At 38.6% G+C, this 24,077-nt stretch overlaps 1 protein-coding gene across 1 annotated transcript in view; it reads right to left on the reverse strand.

Annotated features, from left to right (window-relative positions):
* Positions 1 to 815: 815 nt before the first annotated feature.
* LOC149820979 (ABC transporter I family member 20-like) overlaps positions 816 to 24,077 on the reverse strand; it is an 84,234-nt gene continuing 60,972 nt past the window's right edge. The window contains exons 2-6 of the mRNA XM_089981874.1: positions 1,922 to 2,041; positions 1,649 to 1,744; positions 1,395 to 1,547; positions 1,163 to 1,240; positions 816 to 1,080 (exon numbers count right to left, since the gene is read on the reverse strand). Of these exons, the coding sequence (XP_089838000.1) occupies positions 841 to 1,080; positions 1,163 to 1,240; positions 1,395 to 1,547; positions 1,649 to 1,744; positions 1,922 to 2,041 (687 nt within the window). The 3' untranslated portion in view covers positions 816 to 840. The remainder of the gene's footprint in view (positions 1,081 to 1,162; positions 1,241 to 1,394; positions 1,548 to 1,648; positions 1,745 to 1,921; positions 2,042 to 24,077) is intronic.

Below are 24,077 nucleotides of genomic sequence, written 5' to 3' on the forward strand. Positions count from 1 at the left end.
GGTTAAAAGGATTCAAATTCAGAATCGGATTCAAATTGTGATAAACTCGTATCAGATCCGCTTTTTTCCATGTAAAAAGATTTGAATATCCATTAAATTCAGATATTTCTTGGATTCAGTAGCAAAAAATAAAAAATATACCCATACCCAATTAATAATCTGATATTGTTTTGGCTTAACAAATGCAACTAAATGGAACCAATTCAGTCGGATACCCATAAAATCCGGTTCATTGACATGCCTAATGGTAACGGTAGCATTAGGGTGAACCGACAGCAGAAACCGACTTGTAGAGATAAGCCAACTTCAGTAAATATGCAACAATTAATCCAAATATTGCAGTTCTGCCAAGTATGCACTGCCAAAGGGACATCAATCAACGCGAAGATTGCGGTGACTTAGAAAAAGCACAGTATATGGTAGCAGAAAGAAATCTTTGCATCTTTTTCCAATCCGATTTGGTTAGTCATAATCATTTTACCAACCAAAACCCGGTCGGCAGTACCCTGTTATCAGTACAAAAAATAGGTTTTCTAGAACTAAACAGAAGACCTTATAATTATGAGTTCAGAATATTCCACTTCAAAGAACAATACTGCGTATAAAAAGCAAGATCGACCTTATGAAAACTTAATATGCAAACTTATCAAAGTTCCCAGTAAAAATAGCGGTACTGCCAGGGGTCTAAAGAAACCAAAGAACATGGAAAAGAATGCTGTATGCATCCATAAAAACAATCAATGTTACTTTATTGATGGGAGAAAATGGCTGTTACAAAGATCACAGATGCAACTTCCTTCTTTCCAAAAAAACATAGATCACAGATGCAGTTACATTGCATTATTGTCTTAACACACTATTGGAACTAAACAAGAAGTTTTCTTCACCAGCTACAGTGGAGTTCAACCTTCCTGCTGCCCAGCCATTGTTGATTGCTTGGACAATCTTTCTAGCAGGATCACCTGTTACCCTGCTGCCCTCGATTCGCTTGTCAAATTCCAGAAGACCTTTCGCCTTCCTCTCCTTTCTTCTCTTTCGATCCTCATCCCTTTCTTTTCTTAGCCAACTCTCCACGATTCTCTGGCTTCACAAACAGTTATCCAACGAGCTAGTTACTAAGATATCAAAAGGATCTTTAATTTACACAGGATAATTAACTGACCATTAATGACAAGTTACTGCTTTCCTTCACATCTTTCATAGACGATGCTAACTGAAGCTTGCCATGAGCAACATAAACCTGCAAGTCCAAAGTTCAGAGTGACTGCATCAAGAAATTCCATAGTTGGCGAACTTCAGATAAGAGCAATACCAAGACAATTAACATTTTTCTAACAAAGTCCCTCAAACTGCACATACGAGATGTATTAATTACAAATCACCAGAATACATACAATATGTGATGGCCAATCATCAAGGCCGTCGAAAATATGTGTTGCATATATAATGGTTGCCCCTCGCTCCATGCATTCCTTCTTGAGGAACTTCAAAATGTCAGCTCTTGCTAGCACATCCAAATCAACAGTGATTTCATCAAGAAGGAGGACCTACACTCGTCAATACATTTCATGGATAGAGAAAGAAAAATCAGTAAGAACTAACCTACAATGCTTCACGCTTGCATCCTACTAAACAGAATAAATGCTACCTTAAATGGCTTAAGAAGACCCATGCAGATTTGCACTCGCCGCCTCTGACCATCGGATGCCTTGTGCATCCGCCAAGATAGATCAATGTCCAAAACCTACTCACAAGCTCTCACAAACAAAATTTCAGTTGGCAACAGTTTCTTGGACATACATAATGCTATAAAAATGAACAGGAATAACTTGGAATTTAGAAAGCAAGCAGCAGCAGCAGGCAAAGATACATAATTTGACATGTACCAAGTGTACATTTCCAAAGACGCATCTGCCAATACCTTTATCAATTCTTCTCTTCTTTGAGGGTCAATTCCAGAAACTCCAAATATCATTTTCTCTGCTGAAACATCCATCTGTATTGGCACATCAAAACCAGCAAATGCGACATCTCTTCTCCACTGCACAGAAATATCGGAATGCACTCTTAAGATGTCCCTATTTCACTAAGTGTGTAGATTGAGGTTTTAAAATTGAGATGCCATGGATTTGTAGAAAAAACGAAATTACAAACAGATCTCTGTTAGGATGAAATGTGATAATGAAAAACCCCAGGAATTCTTTCTTGCAAAATTTTAAACTAACCACTAAGCCAGTAGATTTGACCCTGAGGCCAAGAAAATTTGTCCTCTATTTATAATGAATAATGACACAATTGGTACTAGGAGAGGTAGAAATGGCATCCTACTTACGAAAGAAAGATGATGAAGGAATCACTCAAGGAAAACTCATGGTTCATCAGGGCCACTCACCATGGAATGGCACTCACTTGAAATAGCAATTTTTGTCACCAAGATCCTCGTATATGAATGCATTATGAATACAGGCAATCATAGAGCTACCTGTTTGCAAGGCACTCAGTGGCAAAGCTACATAGTGGCCAGGATGGGCAACCTGAAAATTCCCCCCAATAGGGGGGTTCGGGTCAGCGCACCGGACCACCACCCAGTGAAAGGTCAGGTCAGGGTGGGCACTGCTCACCCTGATTCGACTTGACCTCATTTGCACACACTCTCTCTCTTTCAGATTTTCATAATGAAATTATGAGAGAAGAGTGGATGCATTATGTAATGGAATATGCATGGAATGAAGTGGTTTAAGTCAGAGATTATTGTAATGATAATAAAAGAGAAGAATGGTCACATGAATGATCTGAACTCTGCGCTTAAAGATGCCATTGATGGATCAACTACGCGTTATGGGTGCAGTTACCAAATTGCAGATATGCAAGTGTGGGTATTTGCGTCCTCCATTAAGATTTTCGATGTTGATTGGGAAATTTTTGTAGGAATATTATGTGCTTCGATGGTTTGATGCCATCATCTTGACTGCCAAGTGTTAATGCCACTGAGTTTGAAAGTATGATTCTCATGGTGAAAGGAGTTTAGTTCCCTAGGCATTTTCCACGTAGAAAATAATGAGAGCAATGTTTGTCACAAAATATCCGGAAAATACGAAAGCAAGAACCATAAAGGGCACAACCTGCACATGCACAAGTTCCACTAAGTGCACATGCACAAGTCCACAAGGTGCCAACATAGGCAATACAAACAGTCACTAAGGGCAATACCATGCATTAAAGCACAAAAGCAAGAATAAAATAAATAACATTTTATTTATAATATACTCACAAAGTGAGTTAGAATGTTTTAGAAGAGCATTGGAGAACAAGAAGGGGGTTCACTCCAATTTATACATAAGAGGTATCCAATAGAGTTGTTGGACTGTTCCAATGGCTATAAATATAGTTATTGTTCCAATCTTGGTTGTCTGTATCGTATGATATGTATCGTTACTTTTTTATATAACAATATGATACATACTCGTATCTCAATACAAGTGTCTATCATACTCATATCAGGTGTATCGTACGATACACTTGTGTATCAATCCGTATCGTACAATATTGGCTCGGCACACTAAAAAAGATCCAAAACTCCGTCTTTTTCATTTTGGGTTTAAAAGCACTCTTAAGGGCCAACTTCTGCACCTGAGTGGAGGTTGTTGGAAGGGAACTCACACACCCTAGGTTCCATGAGATCGATTTGTGGTCGATTCGTGCGCAAGGGAGAGGGCTTTCTCAATTTTCTCAAGCGCATTTCCACCCATTTAGATTCGTGGCTCCGCCCCCAAGGGCACTGATGGCTTTTTCCAATACTGGATGTCAATGAAGTACTAGTTGATGCCTACTAGTAATTTTATATGTTGGTCTGACACCACCTGTTTCAGTCTTGTATTTCAAGTTTAGTTTTGCAGCGGCAGTTTTGTGATAATTGAGTTCACATCACTTACAGTTGCAAGCACATAAATAGAAGAAATTATAGATATATAAGGTCTAATATTATTATAATAATAAATAATATCAATTTCTGCTGCCTCAGGCACAAGCGGCAAATTGAGGCTATGATAATCTCTCTAAATCCTACATTGCTTCTCTTCACAAAAATCTGCAGACTAGACATGCATAGCTCCATAAGTTGCCAGTCCAACACATGGAAGTGTTTGTCCAAGAAGGAATCAGGTTCTTGCTCACCCAGTAACATTAAACACAATTAATTCACTTGCAAGATCCGTCAAACTCAATCCAACCACTTGAGTTATCTAGAAGATCATTAGTGTTACAGACTGTACTTTATTTTGTCATAAAAAGAGTTGATGACAGACAGGTCTTAGGTTACGTCTGTGCACCTATGCCGAAACATCTTCAAATTAGTAATTTTTAGTATGCTAGCCACAAGTAAGCCTGCTTTGTGGATATCTCAAACGACTAAGTATTAATATTTGAGCAGTGATGCACTTGTTTAATCTAACGCATTTTTTAAGTTCACAAACTTCAATTGTGAAACCAGTTTAAATTAACAATGCATCATAGGTAAGGTTGAGGTTTAGTCACTTATCATAAAATTGAATGTTGATTTATGAATGAGCTCAATCCCCAAATAAAAAAATGATTAGGAATGCATAAAATATTTGCAAATAACAGTCATATTATATCATCATATATAGTGTCCAAACATAAAAACACATGAATTTTTTATTGAAATAAATGTCTAAAACAAAACAAAAGTGCAAAAACCACAAAAAACCACAATGCCCTATTTTCATTAGTCTATGTCACCTGGGTATGGGTGCCGGTGAGGGTACGACATGGCAATTCCAAAAAAATGTGGGTACGGGGACATGGCTATATATATATATATATATATATATATATATATATATATATATATATATATATATATATATATATATCACATAAGTACAAAATAAATTCAAAATAAACTATATATAATCTAAATATATATGCTATATCTAAAATATATATTATATACTAAAAATATACACTTATAAACTGAAAATATAATTATCAATTATAAATTGAATACAAACTTGTATGTATGGAGAGTAGAATGGCGTGTCTAGGTGTCGACACGTTTCAATACGGGGACACACATGTCAACATGGGTACAGAGGGCAAAATGGAGTGTTTGTATGACATAGGTTACAATACTCTTCCCCTCCAACAACTTGCTTTTCCATTGAACCAAAAACATGGTGGATTAGTTGTCAAAAGCTCTAGTCAGAGCCTAGGCATAAGACCCACTAAAAGGACTAGTCGGAGCCTAGACAGGACTAGTCGATCTAGGCGGGACGAAAAAAATAAATCAAGAAAAGCAAAAATATTACAATAAATAGTTAAATTTAATAACAAACATATGATTGTAACTGTGGATGGAGTGCGCAATTCAGTGTAACATGTGGCAACAATCGTGAAATTGCATAATGCTGAACATAAAAATATAAATATATATGAGAATGGGGATCATCTTATCCCATTTTTCTTTAGGTCATTGTTAAGATCCTCAATATATCAAAGTTTTAGGTGTTTTATGCTCAACTTGAATCATTAGATGTGTTTATCAATACTTATTTATTAAGAAACAAGCTTTGTTTCAAATTGATTTGATTTAAAAATATGAACATTTTACATGAAATTTTAGTACGATATCAACCAATACCACTTTAAAATATATATCTTAGCATAAAGATGCTTAATCAATTACATGTTCTCTATTCAGTAAACAATGATAAACACGTCTAACAGTTCAGATCAAGCATAAAACATCTAAAACTATGGTTTTTGGAGGGTTCTAATGGTGACCTAATGAAAATGGAGTCAGGATAATCCCCGATCTCTCCCTCTCTCTCTCCCTCTCTCTCTCTCTCTCTCTCTCTCTCTCTATATATATATATATATATATATATATATAAAACTGGAAAAACAAATTTTATATGCATGCGTGTGTCAAAAACACATGCATCATGTAAATAACAAAAATAAAAAAGGAAGGAAAAAATAAAAAGAAAAAAAGGAGAAAAAAAAGAAGAGAGTGGAGGGATGAGAAGCAGAAGAAGAAAAAGAAAAAAAAAAGTGAAAGAAGAAAAAAAGAAAAAAAGGGGAAAATGAAGAAGAGGAAGAGGAAGAAAAAGAGAAGGCAGAGGGGTAAAAGGAGGAGGAAGAAGAAAAAATAACAAAATAAGAAAGTAAAAAAAATGCAAAAGAATAAGAAGAAAAGGAGAGAACAAAAAAATAAATTTTGGGGCCGAAGAAGAAAAAAAAAAGAAAGGAAGGAGAAAAAAATTACCATCATGTCCCTACCTTGGCAGAAAAATAACGCTCTACCGCTTAGACCTAAAAGTCTAGGTAGTGGACCTGAGCCTAGTCTGCCTAGGCGCCACATTTGACAACTAAGCTTGGTTGATCCATTCACTAGTCTTTCAGATGTTTCTTGAATTATCTTTCCAAAGGCCTTCCATAAATGGATCTAAGCCACTTTAGAATGGTTAACCAATCAATTAAAGGCCTTTTTTAATTTGTCTTGACTATATCCTACCTATATGATAGTCAAAATGTCCAGATTTCACAGACAATATTCTAATAGAAATTGTTGACTGTTTTGGGTAAATTTAACCATTTTCTATAGTTATTTGGTGCATGTGACTTTTAATTGCACAAATAACAACTTAAAATAGTTCCTTGTTCAGCCATTTGGGCAGTTAAAACTAGCCATTATGCTCAGTTCTATATAAACCCAAGCTCTTCCCCCCAATTCATCATCAAGCAATTTCTCTTACTCTCCTTATTGTCCAATGTTCTTCTTCCTTATTTTGATTTTTCTTTTTTATTTCCTCTCTAATGCTATTCAAGGCAGAGTTTCCAGTTGAGGAAGAGGGAGCGGGAAGTGATACAGGAAGCAAGGCACTTCTAAAATTTTAGGAAGCGGGAAGTGTGGGACGACTTAGGAGCGAACCAGAAAGCGTCTCAGAAGCGACCTAAGAAGCATCTCATAAATGACTGTGAACACCCCAAATTTTTCAAAAATTTTCAAAATGACCATTTTGCCCCTGACCCCGTTTTCTGAGAAAACCAAGTCATTTCTTCAGATTCTCTGAATTAAAATTCATATTGATATATTCAAAATCAACTCCGGATCCGAATCCAGCACTTTAAATCCATATTTTCTCAAAATCCGGATCAAAACCCATTTCTGAAGAAATTTCCCCAAAATAGTTTTTAAATTCTCAGAAAAATTCCTTTTGTAAATATTTTTGCAAAAACACAAAAAAATTAGTTTTAACCTTTGTTTTCTCACAAACTTTAGGATTTTATTCTAAAAATACAACAAAAATTGAAAAATAAAACAAAAACCAAAAAAATGGAAAATTTCAAGAAAATTGAATGAGTTTAAACTTTTTAAAGTCAATTTTGCTAAAAAAATCATTTTAAAAACACTTTTTATGAAAAAACTTTTGAAGGAGTCTCTTTTTGGAAAATCGAAAATTTTTTATAAACCAAAGCTTCACGCATAAGCTTTGTTTTTCAAATAAACCCTTCGAAACCCTTTCTCCACTCTCTCTCTCCCGATTTCCTCCACCAAAACCCTAAAAACCATGGCACACCCTCTCTCCGTCGCCACCCATCTCCAACGGCCACAAACCCTAACAGACTTCTCGAATCTCCTTCTCTCTCTTTAAAAGAGGGCACGAAGGAGAAGCTTGGACCATCCGTTTGTCACCCCACCATCGCTCTCTCCTTCCTTCAACATTTCCCTTCATCGTCTTTTCCTTCCCCTTTGTATTTTCTACACTCCTCTGGTGCTTTTCCCCTTCTCCTTCAACAAAAGAGCATTCCCACGGTAGAAGGAGGAACTCTCTCCCTCAAGACCCAAGGAAATCAGGTAAGTGGATATTCAACCTTCATCCGGATTTCTTCTTCCTTAATTTCCCCGTTTCCTTTGATTCTCCTTTCTGTTTTACTCCATTAACGCACCGTAGGTGTCGTGGAATTGCCTATAGCAATTTCCACATACCCTTGTGCAACAACAATGTAATGTTACATTCCGACATTATTTTCCATTTCCCTTTCCCTTTTTTTTTATTATCTTATTAGATTCAATTTCCTCATCTTTGCATTCCTTTTTTTTTTCTTTAGTTCATGTTGCTATTGATTTTGAAATTCCATTTCTGCGAATGTGAATTTCGGTTCATTTTTCTGAGCATTTGAAATATTTAGTAATAGCATATCAACTTCCATTTTTGAATCCCACATCTCCCTGCCTTTTAGCATTTGTTTAAAATATATGTTTTCTGTCATTATGAATATCAGATCATATTGATATGGTTCGTTAGTTGCTGTGTGTTATCGAGTCATTCTCCTGTTATAATGTATTTCCTATTCAACTTTAATCATATGTGATACTCTTTTTTTTTTTACTCATTTTCTTTGTGTATTTCTAATTGCATTTCAATGTTGGTTGGTTGTGACACTTGAGGATCCTACCAGTCACTCTGTCTAGGTTATCGTGTGGCATGCTCTTTGCCACCGGCACTGTGTTACCTGCATCATTCGTATATTATCTATGTCCATTTCTAGATAATGATTTTGTAAATCAAGTTCGGTCTGGAGTTCATCTCATTGATGGTTGTTTGTGGTAAATCCCAATGGAGTTATACATCCTGGTACGTGGAGGATATATGCTTCCTTAGGAATCATTAGCCTTAGAGAGCAGAGTCACTCGTAGATCATTAAAATTGGTTTATAACTCAATATCTATGTGTATAATGTGTTGATAACTATGCATTCAGAATGTGGGAGACCAAATGTTGCTCAAATCTTGTCTGATGGATCTTAAGAATCTCTAGGTATCCATGGTATAACAGATCTGTTGAAAGTCTTGGAGCCTCTTGGAAATATGTAGTTTCAAGGAGCGTATTCTAGTAATATATGCTCTTGACACTTGTGCTGTCCTGCAAACACTTAAAGAATGACTGAAGACTCAGATCCAGTCAGTGATTCAGGGTTATTCATCAAGCGTGTTTATCAGTAACGCTCTTATGATTTTGTATGTAAAGTGCAGCCATATCAAAGAACTATACACTGCATCTCAGTCTGTTGATAATTTAGAGCCAAATAACATGTAAAGACTAAATATCTTGAGTTGTATAAAGCGGAAAGGGTGATCTACCATTGTGCATAACCCCTCATTATACAATTGCACACAATATCTGTACATCGTCTATTATGAGCATGATCTTCTTTTTCGCCGCATTCTATGGTGCTAATATGTCTTACAAAAAAAAGAGAGGAGATAGATGGAGGCAATAAGAAAGATGCAGAGATGGACTCAACTTCTCCAAAAGTACAGGTATGTGATTAAAATAAGAGTTTTGTAACTTATTGTAAGCTTCATCCACCTCTTAGGTCAGTATAAAGGGAACGTATTTAATTTTAAAGATATCATTTCATATTCTGTTTGCTTATCATGAAATCATGGTATCTCGCTACAGTGATTTAGATTGATTTGTTCAAGATAGCATTTCATTAGCAGCATGTCTTATCTTTTGACTTACTGACAGGATGTTCTGTTACAGCAAGAAATCCAGCAATTTTGCTGTTGTGTGGCAGATGACTTGAACATGAATTCCTAGTCCATCAGAAATAAGGCTCAATATTTCCACCAACCAATGACGTTTCACACTGATAAAACTAGCTCCAGCAGCCTATTTGTCATTTGGCTCAGCATCAAGATACCTTCCGGATCCTCTGGTTAGTTTGTGTTGAAGTTCTGTTCATGAATTATATATTTGAATCAATATACAGATCACAAATGAATTGTTAGCTCTATCATTTGGAGTCCTGGTGCACAACACTTACTATATTTCCATATGTCACTCATTTGCAGATTGTTCATTGAAACATGTCTTCTATTATGCAATTGGATTCATTTTTTTTACAGCTGCCTTGTTGGAACTATGTACACACTATGGCACTCTGTTGCAATTTTTACTACACTCTTCTACATCTCCATTGATTAGCTGTAATTAAATCACATTAGGTCCATTATATCCTCAAGCATCAATGCAGTTTTATTTTCTGTATTAATTACCTTGTGCTGCATCATCACCTTAGCATAGTATTGCTGAAAATCCTTGATGGACATTGTCAGATCTCCTGACCATTGCCATCAGATTCGGTTGCAGAAGCTAAATTGTAGCTGACAGCTCATTCGAACCATCTCACTAAACACTTTTAATTACACTTACCTATGGTTATCCTCACACGTGTCCACCCTTTGTATACCATTAGTAGTCTGCCTATGCCATTCCTCTTAACAGTTAATATCATATCAACTACACCTGTGCTTGGTGCACCATACCTTTTTTTTTTTCTGCACTTACCCTATACAACCCTTACCACCCGCTGTGCACCAAAATTGCACATTTCCAGCAGCAATCTATTGTGCTGGCTGTTGCCACGTTGGTTGCACCCATTGTTGTGACATTTCACCTTCCCCTGCAGCCCTTAGTCACATTTACTTGAGGTTATCTCCACACTTCAGATTCAGTTATATTTGCTTCCAGCATCCCCCTTTTCCCATCACAAAACTGCCCTCACAGCTAAAAGGGTTGCTTACAGCAACCTGAACATAATCTATTTGTATATACCCCCATATATATATATATATATGTACACCTATACATAGATATATATACTTATAAACGTGTGGATATACATATATATACATATATGTATATATATATATATAGATATATGTATCCTTTTACCTTTTCCATCATTCATACCTTGATTTATGAATATTTTTTTTTATACCCATGTGATGTACACCATTTTTCTTCTATTTTTCATGTTAACTCAGTTGTTTTGCAGGAAATGTATAGAAAAGGTCATTATTTGGAGTTGTAAATTCAAAATTTGATGTATTGTAATAGTTAGGCTTTAATGAGAACCTACATTTCCTGTTTTAGATAGAATGAATGAGCATTGTAAATATCATGAATTATTTGTTTTCATGCATTTTTGCCTTTATTTCTCAAATTCTCACAATGGTGAAACACGAATGGCACGTGCACCATTTTGTAAGAGATAATAAATACTAAGTTGATGATCCACATCAATGGCCATAGTCAGGGTGTGGACAAAACTTAGCATTTTTATCTTTTACAAAATAACACTGGATCCATTTTCAAAATTCATCATATTTTCTTAAATATTTTCTTCTTTTATCAGAATTTAACTTAGAATTAACTCAAAATATATACCAATGGCCATAGTCAGGGTATATTGAGGGTTAATTTCATTTTAAATTCTATAAAAGCACCAAAAAAGGTATTTTATCCTTCACTTGAATTTAGATATGACTATTATATAATACATTCAATGACCATAGTCAGGAATGTATTATATCATTAGTCTTGTTTAAAAACATTTGAAGAATGAAATATGATTTTTAAATCCAATTTCAAACTTATTCAAATTCATTCATCATATAGGATAGAATTGCATCATATTTTCAAAACTTCTTTTTCAAAATTCCAAGTGATTCTTCTTCTTAAATCAAATCTTATCCCAATCCAGTTCCATCTCATTCCAAAGATTCAAAATTCAATTTCAAAGTCCAATTTGACTTTGAAATTCCCAAATCATTTTATATTCAAACTTCAAATTTCCAACTCAATTCAAAATCCAAAGTTCAAATTAACTTTGAAGTTATCTTCTGATTTCACCTTTATCTTCAATCAAGGTTCGGGTTTGAATCTCAAAACTTAAATCTTGGGTTTCTAAAAACCCAAGATCCATTCAATTCCATTTAGGATCTAGAATCCAACTTTACTTTGGATCCCTGACTTCAGATCCAAATTTCATCTTGGATTCCAAATCTTGAATCCGATTCCATTCAAAATTCCAAATCCAAATTCCACTTTAATTCCAAAAAGCTAATTCCTCTTCATTCCAGATTTCAAATCAAGTTCCTATTTCGGGTCCTAAATCCAAAAAAAAAATCAACTAAAAACTCTATTTAGAATCCAGAACTTGGACTCGGATTTCATCTTGAAATTCCAACTTTTGCAAATCCCATTTCTCAATTCCTTTAGATTTCCCACATTTCCTTCTAAATTCAAAAACTTCAAAATTGGAATTCAATTCCAAATATTCATCCAAATTCAAACTTCTAAATTTAAAGTCCATTTGTGACTTTGAAAATTTCCTTCTCTTTTTATCTCAAAACTTCAAAATCAATTTCCAAATTCCATATTTATTTTTCCAAGCTCTTGATTATTCTAAAAACTTAGAACTTTAATCTTAAGTTCTAAGTTAGGAATCATTTCTTCACTTTATCAGATTCATCTCAATTTCACTTGGAAATTCTTCAAAACATTTTTCAAAAAGAGCATACATTTGCACAAGCATGATTCTTTGTGCATTTAGACTTAGGATAAATTCTTAGATAATATTTTAACAAGGCAAAAGGCATAAATTCGACCCTTGGTTCGATTACCCCTGGTAAAGGCGCCAGGAACGGTCGAACCTCGTACCGACGAGCGGATCCCGTCTCCCAGTTTTCCCGCAAATATTTCAAAACGGAGGCGAGTTATTTCAAAATTCTTCAAAATTAAGGTCAAGTGAGACCCGCAAAAGAGTTCATCTTCTCTTCTCTTCTTTCTTTTCTCTTCTCTCTTTCTTTCCGTCTTTTATCTTTCTCCCTTTAAAAAGGAGGAAAAATAAGAGGTTGAAAAGGAAAAGAGAAAGAAGAGAGAGAATATTACAAGAGAAAAAATTTTGCGATGATCACAGGTTTGGCGAACGTGATGGGACACGTCTTCGTTCGGTCGAATTATGCCTTTTCTTTTGCTTTGATATTACCTAAGTCTTTATTCTTCATATGTCAGCTTCATTTCCATGCAAACCTTAGGAGCCTAGATTTTGTCCTAAGCTGACATCATTGCATATAGGATATAAGTATGGTTTGGTAGGACCATATTGAGGAAATTATTTCATGCTCACATTAGACTTAGGTCTTAAATACAACTCTCCTCAATTCTAGGGATTGAATGCAAAACAATGTATGCAAGTGTATGCTTCTCTTCATTTTAATCTATCTCTTTAGGACTTGCATTAGAGCCATCTGATTTCTTGCATGTTGAGCATATTTTGAAAACCTCCTTACCTATATTGTTTCGGTCTTCACGTTGCTGGGTTGTCTCACTAAACCATAGTTCGGGAGAGAGCCTCACAACTGGACCACTTATTTGGGTTCGCGCCCCCCTACCACGTACCTAAGGGCTATAGTCCGAGGTATATCGGTAGGTGCTCAAGGATGTTGGGAAGCCATTACCTTAGAACTGGAGAAATATTTCTATGCCATGTACTTCGAGCTTCGGCTTGGGTATATCGGCGTATCTTGATCGGAATCAGATAATTTGAACCTTAGAGTTAGGATTAAGGTCCTACAAGCCATTTCAACTATTGCATTTAGAGTCAGCCTTTAGGGAGTGCTGTGTGCGCATCCTTGTTTGTGCAGCTTTAGTTGTATGATAAATTCTCTTATTCTCTCATATATGTATCAAACCTTTTTTCAAAAACCCTGGGTGTATTATTCAAAACTTACCCTTATTTCCAAAAAACCCAGGTGTATATTTCTCTCTACCTACATTTTCTTTTTCTCTTTTAGATCAAATTTTCTTTAAAAACCCTGGAAAATTCTTTTAAAATCTCCTCAATCTTTCAAAAATTTACAGGTTTGATTCTTTAAAAAGTCTATCCATAAGTCCTGCATTCTATCTGACTTTCTTCCTCTTTTGCCTCAGTATCACTCCGATGACATCTGAATCTCCCGATGCTATCTTTCCTTGGGATCATGTCTTCTATCAAATAAGGGATGGAACCCCAGATCATCGGGTCATCCAGTCTCGTACCTTCTTCCCTCGGTGGTACTATTCTTGGTTCACCGCCTTCTTGCGTATGTTCCCAGACCACTTGGATGACTGCGGGCTGGAGATGGCATCAGCAGTAGGCAAGCGAACCATCAATGGAGCTTTGATTCAGGCCATGGCAGAACGGTGGAATCCATGTACCTGCACATTCTGGTTTCCTTGTGGAGAGATGACTCTACTGATGGATGAGTTCAATGATATTATGGGATTGCCCGAACCAGTTGGTCAGCCAGATGATCCTGTCGAGCAACAGTTTTTTATCAACATCAAAGGGGTGGATGTTCGAGAAGCCTTGGCCAGAGCCACGGGGAGCAGATCCTGGCCTCTCACTGAGATTAGTGGAAATCAGTTCATCGACCTATTCGAACTATATCAAAAGTACGGAGCCTACAAAGAGGTTGACACTCTGTCTCGAGCAGCGAATGACAGAATTCAGCATGCCATGATTCTGTGTACAGTGGGTTAGCTTTCTTCCAAGATGGTCAGAATTTCATAGATATCAGAGTCGCTCAGCACTTTCGAAGATGGGGAAGCAAGCAGACCCGCCAACTTTCAGTCTCCATGGCCGCATTAGCCTTTCTTTACAGAGGCTTGGCTCGATTTGCTCTCGGGGAGACCATTCTGGTAGAAGGATGCACTTACGCCCTGCAGTCGTGGTTCCTGCGACACGTTCCCTCGAAGGCCAATTCTTTCAGGTTCAACAGTAAGCAGCCAAAGACGGTCATCCAATGCAGAGTTCTGATCGAGAAGCTGCATCGGGAGGAGATTACCTGGGATTTCTTTGATAGAAGAGAGACTGTTCCTCGATACACCTATGCTCGAGACAAGCGCTACAAGTTGATGGGACCTTTCTTTTGTGTTGATTATCAGCCAGAACGATGTCTGAGGCAGTTTTCGCAGCGGCAGGTTCGTGCCAACACCCGTTTCCCGACAGGCAACGTGCCAGAATTCAACCTGCAGTCGGATCAGTGGTCTGGGGCATATCATGTCACCAAATATACCTGGGATTCCTTTATTTCTCTGTCTATATTTCCTGGACCAAATGTATCATCTGAATATCAGGAGTGGTGGCAAACTGTCTGTCCACCCTCTCTTTGTCTTTGAAAGTTAAAAATATCAATAAAAAGTTACTTTTTGGCCAAAAATGTTGTTCTCTATATTTTGTTTATAGCGCAAATAAAAGTCACAAATCTTGAGTGACGACCTCATCCCGGGTAGATGGGACATTCCTTCCACATTTTCTTCAAATATATTTTTCTCATGGTTGACGACCTCGCCTAGATAACAAGGCACATTTCTCTGTTATCGTCAAATGGTAACACAATTATCACAAATCGTGTGATGACCCAATCCCGAGTAATGGGATAATCTCTTGAAATTGTCTACCAAATCCCTTCATTTCTTGCTTTCTCTCAAAGAAATTATGATTTTCAAAAAGCTTCTCCATACTCTAACCATTCCCATATTCTGCAGGGAAGCTTAGGCATATGAAAAATGGTCCAGACAAGGGCTGACAAAAGGGCTGCTCAACAGCACAGTGACAACGAGTCAGAGGAGATGAATTCTCCTAGATTGTCTAAGAAGAATAACTCCGGAGATGAAAGCGACGTTGATCCGGCCATGTATCGGATCTTTCAAAAAATGATGACTAAGATGATGGCTGAGCAGGCCAAAGCTGCTCTCAAGAAGGCAGCTTCTAAGAGCAAAGCGAAGAAAAAGCCCATGAAGAAGCCAGTCAAGATCAGCAAGCAGAAGAAGCAGCGTGACAGTACTTCTGAGGATTCCGGGTCAGCAAGAGAAATCTCTGAAGAAGAAGAACAGTTGATCTACATTCCAAAGCACCTGCGGCAGTCCAAGAGGTCAGTGGAAGAGCCAGTATCAGTAAACAAGCCCAAGTATGGGCCCCCGCAGAGGACTCAATTCAAGCTTTAACCAAGATAGTCAAAGACTTGCAAATCCGTGACAAAGGAAAGAGGTCGTACACCAGACAAGACTTCTATCTCGGTTTAGAAGGGGACAAGGATCTGGAGAACCTCCCCCGAAAGTTCATTAAGTTTGACGGAACCGGTGACCCAAAAGCCCATTTAGCAATGTTCTTCGCAGAATGTGCCCGGTTCAGTGAGGATAACCGCGCCCTTTTTCTCTGTTTTCCCCGCAGCTTGGACGGGATAGCGGCCAAGTGGTACGCTGAACATGTTAATCCCATCGAATTGAGGGATTTTGATAAAGTTGTTAATATGTTTGTTGAACACTTTCTGTTCAACACAGAAGCCCTACCTACCCTAAACCACTTGTATAACCTCAAGCAAGAGCCCAATGAAAAGGCCAGGGATTTTATCCATAAGTGGAGAAGTATTTGCAATAAGATGAGGAATCCCATTTCTGAGGAGCATGCCCTCCAGGTCATCCTCAACAATTTCTGTCAACCTCTGAAAAGCCTCCTCTTCCCATATCCCTCCAAGTCCTTCATCGAGCTAACGGAGCGAGCCGAATGGCTCGAAATGGGGGTAGAAAATGGGATGTACGAAGGTGTCTCTTCGGCAAAGAACATCTCGGACCCAAAGAAGAAGGCCCATTTTACCTACTCGGCTGATATCCCCGAAGACCATCCGGGCAGCAGCAGCAGGAATGACAGTGGCAGCGGGTCGAAATCTGAGCAGAAGAGGGGAAGAAAGGGCAAATTCTTCAAAAGCAATGACAAATCTCTCCCAACTGGTCCTCAACAAAAAGGGGACTTTCAAGAAAAACCAAAACACATCAATTGGAGCAAAGATAGGAAATTCACTCCTTTGGACCAGCCTCTGGAGAAAGTGCTGGAATACCTGCTGTCCCACGGGATGGTGAAGTTGCCCAAAATTGCAGATCCCCCAGTCTTCATGGGGAAGTACAGAGAGCAATATTGCAAATTCCATAGAGCCATGGGGCATGATACAGAACACTGCTTCGTCTTGAAGCATTTGGTCCAAGACTGTATCGACAAAAGCATCCTCGTAGAAGATGAAGAGGAGGGCAAGATGGAGATTTTATTTGCTCCATTCCCGAAGCATTCAGCATCGACTATCTCTGAACACCCTTTCCTTCCACAGAGTCATATCCACCCATGCTCTAGTGAAGAGCTAAAACTCCAGCATCAGGTAATGGTTCTACATCAGGATCAGCCTGTGTATCAGAAAATAGATATCCTCTCGCTTCTTGGCCAAGCTAGTGTGCCAATCAAGAATGAAAGAATTCAAATCTTCCCCAAGAGCTTTCTTAAGAAAGAAGCCTGCGCAGAGAAGGCAGAAACCTCTAAAGCAGCAGAGGAACAGGCTGATGATTTCCAGAAGCCAGTTACGACGCTTTCCAACATTTCCATCTTCGAATTAACGCATGATTCTCCCAAGCACCAGAAAAAGTTGGATGATCTATTAAGAAAGATCAAGGTGAAACCGAGCACCACGCCCGAGGACATGGCACAAATAGTAAATCAGGCGATGACAAATGCGCCTATTACTTTCTCTGATGAGGACCTGCCGAAGCCTCATTCATTTCACAACAATGCACTATACATTGTGGTAAGGACCAGGGGCATGACTGTCCTGCATGTGCTTGTTGATGGGGGCAGCAGCTTGAATATTTGCCCAGAAATGACAGCGAAAGCCTTGGGATTGAAGGAAGAAGAATACGTGCCTGATCCCATCACCATCTACGACTTTGATAATCACGGGCAGACTGCCAAGGGCAAGATCTTCCTGGAAATTTTTATTAACTACTTAGTGCATACGGTGCTATTCCATGTCGTCAACGTGCCGCCAACTTACAATTTGTTGTTAGGACGAACATGGATCCACAACGCCAATGCAGTTCCATCAACTCTCCACCAATGCATAAAGTGGTCTAAGGGCGGAATGATTACTACTGTTTTGGGCGAAGACCCTGAAGAAAGGCTGCCACAACCTATGATTCTCCGTCCAACATTTACAGCTGATATTCCAAGCATCCGAGAAGCGGATGAGATCAATCTCAGTGACAGTCTAGAGATGCTAAAACTGAAAGATGTCATGAAAGAGGAAAATATTGCAGCTACAGTCCAATGGCAGGGACCTTGTTTCTTCAAGTTAGGAGGACGCATTGATTATGCCTCCTTCAAAGATCACCCTTTATTCCCTCAGTTCTCCAAAGCCAGGAAGGGATTTGATCTGCTGATAAAACATGGATACCAGCCATTCCGAGGCATGGGGAAAGATGAAGATGGCATGATAGAGCCCATCATTCCAGTTCGGCATGCGGACAGTTCAGGGTTGGGGTTCACCGGACAAGATTCCAGCAAAAGGACAGTTTTTGTCAAAGGAAGCCAATGAAGAGATGATGCCTTAGTTTTCCTGCTTTTTTCTGCTCTTGTTTCTTTGTTTAAATCTTGTAGGGACAACACGATCCCATCTTTTGTCAATGTCTTGTAAATACTTCATTTCCAATCAATGAAAGATCAACTTTCTCTTCACATTTTGAGCATCTATCATTTCTTCTTATATTTTGTCTATGTCATTGTTCTTTACTTATACAAAAATTTGATTTGGCTCGTACTTTCTCTTAAATAAAAACCTTTCTTACATTTTCAGAATCATTAACTCCTGAATCAATGACAAGATTCATTATCAATCCCAAATATCTGAAATTGGCAAGGTTCTCTGAGATGAAAGACAGAGCAGAGGTCAGTTAGGCAGCAGAACAGACTGAAGAGCCAGCTGAATTTGATTCCACTATCCAGGATTTGCCAGAATTTGCTCACATTCAGAAGCAGGATGAACCATCAGCTTTGGTTCAAGATCCAACTGAGGATATCAACATTGGGTCGGAAGATGATTCGAAAATCCTCAAAATCGGGTCAAGTCTAAGTGAAATTGAGAAAGCTAGACTCATCCAATTCATCAAAAGGCATCAAGAAGTATTCGCCTGGACTTACGAAGATATGCCAGGATTGGATATCAAGCTGGTTGAGCATCGACTCAAGTTGAAACCAGAGGCCAGACCAATCAAGCAGAAATTGAGGAAATTAGACCCTCGAATTGAGCAGCAAGTCAAGGAAGGACTTGAAGATCTATTGAAAGTAGGCTTCATCCGGGCCATTGATTATCCAGATTGGTTAGCAAATATCGTGGCAGTCCCTAAAAAGAACGGAAAAGTTCGGATCTGCATTGATTTCAGGGATCTCAATAAAGCCACCCCGAAAGATGATTATCCGCTTCCCAATATTGACCTGTTGATCGATAGCACAGCAGGTCATGCCATGTTTTCTTTCATGGATGGATATTCAGGTTATAATCAGATTAAGTTGGCCGTTCGTGATCAGTCGAAGACTTCATTTACTACCCCATGGGAAACCTTCTGCTATACGGTGATGCCATTTGGGCTCAAAAATGCCGGAGCAACCTATCAAAGGGCGATGGCCGTCATTTTCCACGATCAAATGCACAAGAATATGGATGCATATGTGGATGACATTTTGGTTAAGTCTAAAGAAGAAGAGGATCACCTTGATGCTCTTAGTCAAGTTTTTGAAAGACTCATTCTTTACAAATTAAGACTTAACCCTCAGAAATGTGTTTTTGGAGTGGAGTCCGGCAAATTACTCGGTTTTCTTATCAGCAAGAAAGGAATCGAGGTGGATCTGGCCAAGGCAAAAGCCATTATTGATATGCCGCCTCCAACTAATCTCAGGGAACTGCGAAGCCTTTAAGGGCGTATTCAGTCTATTCGTAGGTTCATCTCCAATTTGGCTATGAGATGTGAGCCTTTTAACCATTTGATAAGAAAAGGAGTTAAATTCGAATGGGGATCAGAATGCCAACTCTCGTTTGAGCGCATCAAACAGTATATCCTTAATCCACCATTTTTGAAGCCACCAAAACTGGGAAAACCTCTCCTACTGTATATTTCTGTCAATCAGAATGCCTGTGGTGGATTCCTCGCCTAGTATGAAGAGGACAGCCTGATAGAGCACGCCATCTACTATGTGAGCAAAACTTTCATTGATTATGAAAAGAAGTATTCTCAGATGGAGAAGACTTGTCTAGCTCTGGTCTGGATGTGCCAGAAATTGAGACATTACTTATTGGCTTCTGAAATCAAATTCCTATCGAAGCTTAATCCTCTCAGATACATCTTAGAACAACCATTTCTCACTGGACGAATTGCGAAGTGGCAAGTCCTTCTAATGCAATATGACTTAGAGTATGTCTCTCAAAAGTCGATTAAGGGCCAAGCGATCGCAGATCAGTTGGCAGACTTCCCTCTGACGGAAGAAATTAAAACAGAAGATGATTTTCCTGACGAGCACATCTGTAATATCCAACAGCCCCCAGTTTGGAACATGTTCTTCGATGGCTCTAAAAACATGTCTGGCATCGGGATTGGAGTTTTGTTGATCACTCCAGAAAAAGAAATGATCCCTTATTCTCTCAAGCTTGGTTTCCAATGCACTCATAATATGGCCGAGTATGAAGCTCTAATACAAGGCCTCAAAATTCTGCAAAGCTTCAATGTCAAGAGAGTGCATGTCTTTGGCGACTCTCTACTTGTTGTCAGTCAAGTTAACACTGAATGGCAAGTAAAAGATCCCAAATTAATTCCCTATCATAAGATCGTCCTAACTTTCGTAGACAGCTTTGAAGAATTTCAGCTCAGTCATATCAGAAGAGAGCATAATCAGATAGCTGACGGTTTAGCCAGTCTGGGCTTCATTTTATCATTCAAAGGCAATGAATCATGTCGTTCTTTTGAAGTTGGCAGACTTGAGCAACCCGCTTTCAATTCAATTATGCAAGTAAACCAGGTTAATCAGAAGGAAAAACCTTGGTATCAAAATATCAAAAATTTTATTGAAACTGGTGAACTTCCACCAGAGATGCCAAAAAGGGAGCAACGTGCAATTCAGCGTATGTCTACCCGATATTTCATTCTCGCCAATATCCTCTACCGCCGTGGATTCAGTTCTGAGTATTCAAGATGCTTAGACAAAGAAAAAGCTATGGAAGTTATCCAAGAGGCACATGAAGGGATTTGTGGTGGCCATGTCGGCTATCAAACTCTTGTCAAGCAGATCATCCGAGCGGGATACTATTGGAATACCATACAGCAGGACTGTCATAGATTTGTAAAGAAGTGCGTCAAGTGCCAATTACACGCGCCTTACATTCATGCTTCGGCCACATATCTACAATCAGTTGTTTCCCCTTGGCCATTTTCCATGTGGGCTTTTGACGTCGTTGGCCCAATTACCCCTTCTGCTTCCAACGGCCACAAATACTTCCTGGCCGCAACAGAGTATTTCACGAAATGGGTTGAAGCTGTTACTCTACGCACAGTAGAAGGCCGCCATGTGGTTTCTTTCATTCACAAGAGCATTCTTTGCCGCTTCGGCATACCACATGATATTGTCTCAGATAATGGAACCCATTTCAAAAATGAGAGGATGAAAACCTTCTGTTCTAAATTCAGAATTTTCCATCACTTCTCAGCTCCTTATTATCCTCAAGGGAATGGCCAAGCAGAGGCCACCAATAAAATTTTGATATGTATTTTGGAAAGGACTGTGAAGACAGGTCGAGACTGACATGAGAAAATTCATGACGCACTTTGGGCATATCGGACCACCATTCGGACTCCGACTAATGCCACTCCTTCAGAACTTGTTTACGGAACTGAAGTAGTATTGCCTCTCCATGTCCAAAAGCCCGATCTCAAATTCGCTTCTCTCATAGAATTGCCACTTGATCAGTATCAGCAGCAGAGATTGGTGCAGCTAGATTTACTGGATGAAAAGAGGCTCAAAGCAGCAGAGCACGCTCAAGCTTATCGACAGAGGATAGCTCGACACTATGCCAAATCCGTCATTGAGAGAAAATTTCGAGTTAACGATTTGGTGCTCAGATCGACAGCTCATCTCAAGCATCGACCACGGGGCAAGTGGTCACCCAATTGGGAAGGCCCTTATGTGGTTAAGGAAGCACTTCCTCGCAATTCATATCGCCTAATCAACGCAGATGGAGTGGAAATGCCAGATCCCATCAATGCTCTGCATTTGAAGAAGTTTTACACCTGAAATATTCATTCTAAAGCCTTTGTACTCTTCAAAAGAGCCATTTCAATAAAATAAAGATCTTCTATCGATTCTTACATTCTTCTCCATGATACTGGGGCATTTTATTTTAATCTATAATCATCTTCTTTATCATATGCAGGCAGGATTAGACAAAATCTCTTTTTCTCGAATTTTGTTAATTTTCATTTTGATCTTATAATCTTTATTTCATTTGATTTACTTTTTGGTTTGAGCAAATGTTCTTCAAGCTATTGCTCACTTATGTCAAGTTTTAAACAAATTTTTCGTCAATCTTACTAAAATTTTCATCTACCTTTATCTTTAAAAAACTACCCTTTCAGGTTAAGGGATAAACCTGATGCCTCTTTCCCATGAGGTATTCCCTTTTTCCTTCTACTTTTCCCATTCAGGATAAGGGATAATCCTGAAACCCCTCATAGGAGCACCAATGCTACCTGTGAGAAATTCTTGTTCAATTACCCCTTCAGGTTAAGGGATAAACCTGATGCCTCTTGTCAATGAGGTATTCTCTTTTTATTTCTCCCCGTTCAGGACAAGGGGATAAAATCCTGAAAGACGACCACCCGCAATTAAACTATGATGGTCCATTAATTTTTACCAAAGAATCTTTATTCTCTGGAAATTTCACTTTGTTTAGCTCATCTTTTACAACCCAGTCCTCGCACTAGGGTATTTCCCAAAAATCTCCAATCATCCATTGAGCTCATTTGGAGGATCCGATCCTCGCACCAATAACTCTCTACATTCAATCTTTTGATCAAAATCCTTTCTTCTACAAAATTCAAGTTCTGATTTAAAAAAAAAAATCTCCCAAAAGCTGATATATTTCAAACGTCCCAGTTTTACTGGTCAGGTATTTCAAATGTCCCAGTTTTACTGGTCACTCATTTCAAACGTTCCAGCTTTTGCTGGTCAGGTATTTCCAAAGGATCCAACGCTCGGTGGTCATGTATTTCAAAACGTTCCAGCTTCTCGCTGGTCAGGTATTTCAAACGTCCCAGCTTCTGCTGGTCAGGTATTTCAAAAGATCCAACACTCGTTGGGCATGTATTTCAAACGTTCCAGCTTCTCGCTGGTCAGGTATTTTCAAACGTTCCAGCTTTTGCTGGTCAGGTATTTCCAAAGGATCCAACACTCGTTGGTCATGTATTTCAAACGTTCCAGCTTCTCGCTGGTCAGGTATTTCAAACGTCCCAGCTTCTGCTGGTCATGTATTTCAAAAGATCCAACACTCGTTGGGCATGTATTTCAAACGTTCCAGCTTCTTGCTGGTCAGGTATTTCGAACGTTCCAGCTTTTTGCTGGTCAGATCCAACGCTCGTTGGTTATGTATTTCAAATGTTCCAGCTTCTCGCTGGTCAGGTATTTCAAACGTCTCAGCTTTTGCTGGTCAGGTATTTCAAAAGATCCAACACCCGTTGGACATGTATTTCAAACGTTCCAGCATTCCGCTGGTCATGTATTTCAAACGTTCCAGCTTTTGCTGGTCAGGTATTTCCAAAAAAAAAAGATCCAACGTTCGTTGGTCATGTATTTCAAACGTTCCAGTTTTTCGCTGGTCAGGTATTTCAAACGTTCCAGCTTTTCGCTGGTCACGCATTTCAAACGTTCCAGCTTTGCTGGTCATGTATTCCCAAAAAAGAACTCAGCTTTTGGTCGTGTATTTTCAAAAGACCCAACTCTCGCTGGTCATATATTTCAAAAAAGTCCCAGCTCATAATTTTCGAGCTCCCAAATCAACCTATTTTCCATAAATCAAACCTTCAGGGTGCGATTCCTCCATTCTCTCATTTTCAAACCTTCGGGTTTCAATCTCTCAAATATGTCATTTCCTAATCTTCAAATCTTTCAAGGTTATCAATTCTCCAACCTCTGGGTACAATGTTTTCAAAAAATTCACCATTTTTCTCAACCCTCGGGTTATAATTTCCCAATTTTTATCATTCTCAACCTTTTTATTAAAACCCAGTTTTTCATAACCATTCCTGTATTTTCCAACAGACCCAACACTCGTTGGTCATGTATTTTCAAGAGGTTCCAGC

The sequence above is a fragment of the Nuphar pumila genome, chromosome 12 (genome assembly GCF_984573655.1).
Source record: "Nuphar pumila chromosome 12, dmNupPumi1.hap1.1, whole genome shotgun sequence".
Taxonomy (NCBI): Eukaryota; Viridiplantae; Streptophyta; class Magnoliopsida; order Nymphaeales; family Nymphaeaceae; genus Nuphar; species Nuphar pumila.